This window comes from Phaethon lepturus, unplaced genomic scaffold (genome assembly GCF_000687285.1).
Source record: "Phaethon lepturus isolate BGI_N335 unplaced genomic scaffold, ASM68728v1 scaffold14664, whole genome shotgun sequence".
NCBI lineage: Eukaryota > Metazoa > Chordata > Aves > Phaethontiformes > Phaethontidae > Phaethon > Phaethon lepturus.
In genome coordinates, this window is record NW_010537093.1 from 3347 (window position 1) to 11889 (window position 8543).

The window sequence follows — 8543 nt, forward strand, 5'->3', positions numbered from 1 at the left end:
TCCATTTGAATAGGAATTACATTCTCTCTTTTTCAAAGAAGTGGTTTTACACAAATTATATGCCAACGAGTATATGACAAATAATGCTGTAATTGAAAATAGTATTTCTACAGATTTCAGTACATTTGCTGATACGCTCTTAGTTTTATTTTACTAAAGGTTGAAGAAATAGTACTCTTCACACCTTATTTGAAAGAGAGAATGAAGAAATATCCTTAAATGTTGCTTTTGAGTATACCACTTAATACTGATCCCAGGAAGTAAGTTCTTCTTGCATTCTCTCTTCATCTTTGCTCAAACCGATAAGGAAGATGAATGTCTCTTTTTTTCCCTCTGTTTCCTGTCTTCATTCTTTCTTGTGTATCCATTGTCAGAGAGACAATCGTATACATGGGACATAGGCTTCAGAACTTCTGTCTGCCAGAATAGGCAAGCCAGATTTTTTTTGAACTAATTATGACAACTTAGGAAATTCTGGAAGTACACACTTCAGGGGAAGACAAGCTAAATTGTAAGCTAAAAACCACAATCTTTTAGCTCTTAAATTTGCAAAGTGATGTGAAAAACTTTCTTGTACGATTTTGTAAAAATGCAGCAGAGAAATATGATTTCTTGTTTCCTTCCCCTGTAGCAACTGATTAATACTTAAGCTCATTAATACTTAGATCATACAAATAGTAATGTCAGCAATCTGATGGGAAAATACTGAATTTTGAGCATGTATTTTGACAAGCACAGTGTAGGAAAGAACACGTTTTTTACTTGCCATCTGTATAATACACATCTATTCTTTTGCTGATTGGGGATCTCAAGCAATCCTTCCCTTCAGAAAATGTGTAGTTCCATGAGCGCTGGAGTTAAAGGAGCCAGCTTTCCTTCAGATTTGGTTCTCTTTGTTGATTGATATTGATATACAAGGTGTGAACCTTTCCCTTAATGGGAGCAGGTTATAGAGTCTCTGCTTTATTCAATTACCTGTTTTCAAGAAATGGTTGAATTTCTCAGTCCTTAATTGCTGTTATGAATGAAGAATGATCAAGAGATTCAGAAGTTTTTGAGGAGGGGTAGAAGCAATATAAACCCCAGGCACGCACGCAGGTGTGTGTGTGCAGTGTGCATATGTATAACTGCAAAGCCCTGGAAGTTATATTTCAGTATTCTTTTTGAGGGTTACTCCTGTATCCTATTGGATCCTTGGTTAGATGTTACAGTTTTCAACATGTGTCTTATGTTAACAGAAATTGTGAGAGGACTGTGAAGCTTTTTTTTTCTTGTCTTTGTAGGATATATTGGTGCACAGTTGAGACAATGGAGTCCATGCTGAATAAATTGAAGAGTACCGTTACAAAGGTAACGGCTGATGTCACCAGTGCAGTCATGGGAAATCCTGTTACCAGGGAATTTGATGTTGGCCGGCATATTGCCAGTGGTGGTAATGGTCTCGCTTGGAAGATATTTAATGGAACTAAAAAATCAACAAAACAGGTGGGTTGTCAAGTAAAGACCTAAGTTTATAAGCATTAGATAACAGACTGGGTTGGATGGGGCTCTGAGCAACCTGATGTAGTTGGAGATGTCCCTGCTTATGGCAGGGGCTTGGACTAGATGACCTCCAAAGGTCCTTTCCTTCCAAACCATTCTATGAGTCTATGAGTTGGTAAGTGGCATTTAAAAAGGAAATCCACCTGGGCAGACTAATGCTAAGGGTAGTACTATCAGTAAAATGAAATGAAGAACTCAACATTATTTAAGTATAATGTTCTTGGCTACATAGGTTATAATTGCTCTAAGCCCTCACTGCTGGAGAAAGAAGTGGTTCTGCATTCATTGCATACAATTCAAGACCAAGATCAAGAATTAATCTGAGCTGAAAGTGATCTGACAAAAAGGAAGAAGTTTCTTTTAACATGGATCAGTTCCCCAGTTTGTTTTACCTTGTAGCTTTTTTTGGCAGCAGTACTGTCTTTTTACAGTTTAAAATAATTGTGAAGTACGCCGTCATTCGTTCTCAGCAAAAGAGACTGTAGTTTTTTGCTCAGCTACCATACACAAATTGAGGTGTTAGAAATGTTAAGTCATGAGATACAGTAGCAGGAAGGCGTGGTTTAGAGGAGAAGGTTGCGAAGGAACTGAGTTGTGCTTTCCCTGTGCTGCTTTCAGATCAGTATTGTTCCCGTTTAATTTCCTTAAAGTATTAGGGTTTAGAGCACTAGTATATAAACTTTTGACTCACTTGAAGTCACATGTGTAAGTGAAAGTGGGATTGTGACTTTGGAAGAAGGTTTGCCAGAAACAGAGTTTAAGAGCTGTTATTATAGAAAATGATTTTGTTTTACTGGAGCAATGTGAAAAGTCTTCTTTCAAACTTGGAAAGGAAATAACATTTTCAACAAGTAAATAGAAGTTTTAGTAAGTTACGGCCTTCAGTTATACTTGATGCTGAAGTGATGTGAAGTCACTTAAACAATGAATCATTTTGCTACAGATGTACCAAAAAGAAATGGACACAAAGGAATAACTTTGGAAAACTTAGATATAATCTGTTAGATGGTAGGAAAATAAACTGTAGCAAATAGGGAAGAAATATACTATGCAGACTAAGTAATCTGTGGAGAATGTGTGATCTGATTGTGACAGGTACTTTTGCCATAGCATCTATCTAGCTGTTGCAGAACTCTATACAGCTTATATTTACTGAATTTGCCCAATGTACCAGTTGAGGTTTTTTTTGGTCTTACTCAACTCTACAAAGAAGTGATAACATCGAAAGTATGGTAGTTTTGATAGGTTTTATACAATCTCAGTGCCTTGTAATGCCGCCTTTCACTGCCTGATTGACAGAGTGTATGTAACCAGGTTCCTGTCAGTCATGTTTTTCAAGCTTTGAATGGGTGTCCTGACCACTGATTTTGCAGAGTTTTAGGTCAGGTACCACATGTGATCCTGCAGTATCTCTGTAAATCCTGACTAACATCTGTACATTTGTATGCCGTCATTAGTCATTTTAAAATGGAGCAGCAGTTGTACTGCAGGGAATTTCAGATGGCTGGTGATTTGACATGCAATTACCATTCATTATTAATATTACCAGCTAGGTAACATCATGTCAACATTCAGTTTGCCATTGCAAAATAAAACTATGCAGCAATACTGTTTATGTTGTGTTGTATTACAATGTATCTGTTCTTTAACATTATTTTCTATTTCTTTTGCATGTACCTTTTGAAAGTTGGCAGGGCAATATTGAAGTGGCTGGCTGTCATTTTCCAAGTGGTACCAGTCACTTTTGTGAAGTGATGCACATATTTTCTGTATTGCAAGTATCTGTATCTAATTTGAAGCTACAAATGCTTAGCTTTTTTACAGTAAGTGTATATTTTAATCAGACAAGCAGGATGTAAGGGCTTAATTGGCCATGTTGTTGTCACTTTACAACACCACAAGTAATAATTTAAGTCATTGTAGCCAGATAAAATAGCTTGGAGTGCTAGCATTACAGCAGTAGAGCTGATCAGAAATCTTTGTTCTCAGGACAAATGGAAATCAGCAGTCTTAGAGAAGTTGGTTAGCTGAAGTTAAGATTTCAAATATGGATTAATTTGGTTCCTATTTTAAGTCAGTGGATAGTTACAAATATTCCATCTGCGGTGACAGTAGATATGTATGATTTTATTCCTCTTTTCAGAGTTCCGCCTGGTTCCTGCCTCACTGGTTTTCCTGGATTTCTGAATGTTTACATATTTTTTTTTTTTAATGTGTCTTGTCTTTTCTTGCTTACTTTGTAGGCAACTGAATAACAACAGAATGTGAGGAAATTACTTACCTGTGTGCGTGTGTTTATCTGGTGCTCTTTGATAGCTGATTTGCTGCTGTTTGTTTGAAAGATTTATGAGTCTTTCTGGTTATACGTGTATACATGAAGTAACTTGTTGCTAATTTTACAGTATGTGTTTCTGCTCAAATTGGATTTGTTAACCTTGTCTTTATGCACTTACATTTTTCCTGGCATATTATGGCACTTGTCCTTTTTTCTGCTTAGAAAGTGCAATCATAAAGAAATAGATAGCGTAAGGTCACTTAATGTTCTTACTGGCAGCTCAGTCATAAAAACTAGCAGAATTAAGGAGATAATGGTTTGCACTTCAAGACTACTGTAGTTGTGTTTAACTTCTATTGTGGTAGTACTAAATATACTAATGGCAGGTGAGTCAGTTTTCTGTTGTTTTGGCTGTGCATACAGTAGCTTTGAAATGAAAGCTTCCTACTGTTCAAACTTTAAAGGCTAACTAATTTTAAAACTGAAATATTTGTATACCTTGTGACTGAAACAAACTGATGGGAAAGTAAGGTTGTAAAAAAACATTGGCAAGCTTCTAAAAATAACCCCCCCAAAAGCTGGAGGGAAATCTTTTTCTGGCAAAAGACCAGAGTAATACTGGAATGCTTTCCAGTATTTTAGTTCAGAGACTATTTTGCTTTGCACAGTGGGAGGCTTTGGTAAAACATTGTGTGTTTGCATATTGAGTTACATTTGATTATTCATTAAAAAAATGTGTGAGTGCATATGGGTAAAATGGAAAACAAAAATGAAAGAGAAAACAAACATAAAGTTTCTAAAGTCAAGCACTCTGACTGCTACCTTAAAGTTTCCTTTGCTTTTATGTTCATGACTTACTCTGTAACACGATCATATTTAATTCTTTTCCACGAGAGCACTACATCATTCAGTTCACAGGATAAATGGTGAACTGTACCTATTAAATATTTGGAGGGTTTTTTTCCTTCCTTGTTCTGTGCTTAGTCTCTGGCATTATTACTCCACGTTATTCAAAATGTCATTGAAAGTAGAAGGATTTGAGTTTCTGTAGCATTCATCAGTATAGTGCTTGAATGTTTTACAGGTATTGTTAACATGGTTTCTTAGCATGCAGTGAGATGAATAGGAAGAGGTACTGCTATTCCGTTATCATTACACTTCCACAGCTTTTGGAGTATTTAATTTAGAAATACTTCCTAGTTTTGTTTGCATCTTTTTTGACACACAGACCCAGTGTGTTTTTTAATTCTTGCCTTCCTCTTAGGGGCAGGAGAGAAAGCGTGACATGCCTTGGTTGCCTGGTTGCCCTTTTCTGGTTAGGGAGAATTATTTTTTTCTCTTTCTCCCTTCCCACCTTTCGTTTTTTGGTTTTTTAGCAGTTGCAGTGCTAAATGCAATGCAGGATTTTCGCATTCTCTTTGGTTTATAAGGTGTTTACATGGGTAAATAAGGACACGTTTTAAACTATCACTGTGTGTTTCAAACTAGTGTGTGTTTCATAAGGAATGCAGGATTGCATATGGACTTGGAGAATGTGGTGGGCTGACCCCGACCAGCAACCAAGCACCCGCACAGCTACTCAGTCACTTCCTCCCCGCCAAGCAGTATGGGGGCAGAAAATAGGAAGAAGAAAAGCAAGAAAACTCATAAATCAAGATTTGGACAGTTTAATGGGTGAAGGAAGAGGGAGGGAAAAAAAGGCAAGGCAAAGGAAATTGCTCACCACATCCCACAGGCAGACCCATGCTCAAGCTAGTCTCCAAACAACAGCCACCTTGGAAGCCAAAACCCACATCTTCTTCCTCTACCCTGGTTTTTGTCACTGAGTACGACGTTACGTGATACGGAATAGCCCTTTGGCCAGTTCGGGTCGGCTGTCCCATCCATGCCCAGTCCCAGTCTCCTGCCTACCCACAGCCTTACTCACTGTGGAGGAATAGTGGGAAAAAGAGAAAGCCTTGATCCTGTGCAAGGGCTGTTCAGCAATAGCCAAAACATTGGTGTGTTAGCAACACTGTTTTAGCCACAAATCTAAAACATGGCACCATATTGGATGTTATGAAGAAAGTTAACTCCATCTCAGCCAGACCCAGTACAAAGGAAGACTGCCCAAAAAAGCTGGGAAAGGAAGTTGGGGCATTTAGTGATGAAAACTACAAGGATAAAAAACCTTTATAAAGGGGTGTATTAGTGAATACCAGGTCTTTGTAACAATGGTCAACAGGATTCCCCTGAAATACATAAGCACAATCAAAGAGCACTTATTTACCCTTTTCTGTTCAGCGTCTAAAAGTGTTCTAGAAGACTTAATATGATTATAGCCTAGTTAAACCATGTCTTGTGTCTTGCATCTTGTGGACAATGCTTACTCCTGTTTGCACAAGTGACATTTAATTCCTTGGCAAAGGCATTGTAGAACTTAAACAATGATCTTTTCAGTGATTTATGTTAAAAATTCTGAATTCTTGGCAGTTACAACAGGTATTTTCTTGAAGGTCTTCATCCTGGCAAATATTTACATGGTACACATGATAACATACAGCTGTCTCAATGTCATCACTGAGCTTTACGTAACACCACTTTGAAGTAAAGCACTTGGGTTAAATATGTGGGAGATGAGACAAAAGGTTCAGACTATCTCCTGTTTGTGTACAGAACGGAGATATAAACTTAGATCTCTTGAGTGGCCAGTCTAGTCCCCTACACGCTTATCCATATTTCTTAACCCAGGTAGTAACATTACCAGTATACTGTGTTGAGACAAGAGCATGTTGAACAAGGTGTGTATACTTCCTATCACATAATGAATGAAAATTTGTGATTTTTTTAAAATATGTTTTAGTCTTTTTATGTCAAATTATTTTTATATCACAAAGTTGGAATTATGACTGCATAATTAAATAACAAGCAGTCATCTGCAGGAGGAAGCTAGTCTTTTTTCAAACCTATGAAATGAAAAAAACAACTTGGAAGCTCCCCTAGAGCTTTCTGTGGAAAGAAGGAGTAACTATGTAAGTCTTCGCAGCCTTTCATCTTAGTAAGTCTCCACGACAGTAATTACAGGAGATGGATTCCCTATCGGCTACAGTCAGTAGCCCTCCTTTTTGGGGTTGCATGTCAGTTCTTGTAAAACAGAAAAGGCAAAACAGAAATAATGTGTTCATAGTCAACATTTGACGGGGTTATTTGGTTCATGCAGCATAAAACCATGAACACTTTTAAATGTTTGCAGACACAGTGTATGGTTTCAGTAATTTTTGTGCAGTGAGAGTGTGTTCTGTGGCCCATGACTCAGCTATCTCTTCATGCTTCTGTACAATAATACCTGGTGACTTATAAGGCTTAAGATACTGTGTTGTTGATATGGCATTCTGCATATAAAAATCAACATTGATTATGGAATTGAATTTCAGAATGCCATATTTTGAATTATTAATGTCAGAACACATTTAACATTTTAGTGTCCATGAGCAGACATATAGCTGTGTGCTTTCTTCTTATATCACGTGTTATATGAAAATGAAGGTATTGAAAGCACGTTGTCACACAGCTCAAATTATTTTGATTCTTGACACTCCACAATAACTTAAGTCTACAAAATTAGTGTGATAGCAATCATTTTCATACCTAGAATACTACAATTTCATATACATACTTACATGTGAGCTAATTTTGGATATGTAAAAGTTCTGTCAAACTTCAGACAAACCCTGCAGGATTCCAGCAAGCACCAACAGAACTTATTTATAGCTATCATAAAGTATTCAAACCATAGCTGATGTTCTATACTATCCAATTTAAATATTCACTTTCTGACTCTTTTGACTTGTCATTAAACAGAATTGCTTTCAGAAGTGCTGTATTAATTTGAAATTTTGTTATTGGTCACGTACTGCTCAATACATTCACACTTTGTACTGGAAAATGTGTATTTTTTAAATAGTGGGTATAATGTGTGTGTTACATCTCCTGTCATTGGTTCCTCCCTCCCTGCCTTCTGTCAATGTTAATGTTTGATCTGTCACACTTAAGAGATGGAGCAGGGAGCTGGTATGGATAGAAGCAGGAAAAGTATACTTAGTTGATTTAGTTATAAATGTTCACCTGCTAATGGCTTAATGAAACAGGTACCAGCTAAAAAATATAAACCAATTTTTTGTGTATTGGACTGAATTTCTTCTTTTTATATAGCCTATTTCTAGAAGTCTTTTTCTAAAAAGTCAATGATGTAACTGTTCCTGTGAGATTAATATGTGCAGTACAAGAGCATAGACTTCCTCTTGGGACTGAAAACTATATTTTCATATTATTTTCTATGGCTTCTAGCCTCTATTATTATCCATAATGCTGTTGTAGGAGTGTAAGAAAGTCTTTGTTTCATGATAAAGTTTTAAATTCCTTTTTTCTTAAATTGATTTATTTCTCTTTAATGGCTTCCAAGATGATGATATAATCTAATTTTTTATTTCACATCCATCTTTGTAATTTCAATGTTTCATATAAATTCCTTAATTTTCTCCCAGTCCATTTACAGAGGTTGGTTGGAAGAACTCTTTTCTCTGTTTTTAACACCTACTGCATTTCTGGGACTTCTCTTTACACATGTTTAAGCATTAACAAATTCTTAATGTTTTATCATGTGAGTAATTAATTACTGTGACTATAATTTATTTTTTATGAATGTGTAGTTTAATATAGGTTTTACTGGTTTGGAGCAGAATGCAGA

At 36.4% G+C, this 8543-nt stretch overlaps 1 protein-coding gene across 1 annotated transcript in view; it reads left to right on the plus strand.

Moving 5' to 3' along the window:
* The first annotated feature begins 1308 nt into the window (after positions 1-1308).
* SCYL2 (SCY1-like 2 (S. cerevisiae)) overlaps positions 1309-8543 on the plus strand; it is a 31691-nt gene continuing 24456 nt past the window's right edge. Inside the window, exon 1 of the mRNA XM_010286382.1 lies at positions 1309-1485. Within this exon, the coding sequence (XP_010284684.1) occupies positions 1309-1485 (177 nt within the window). The remainder of the gene's footprint in view (positions 1486-8543) is intronic.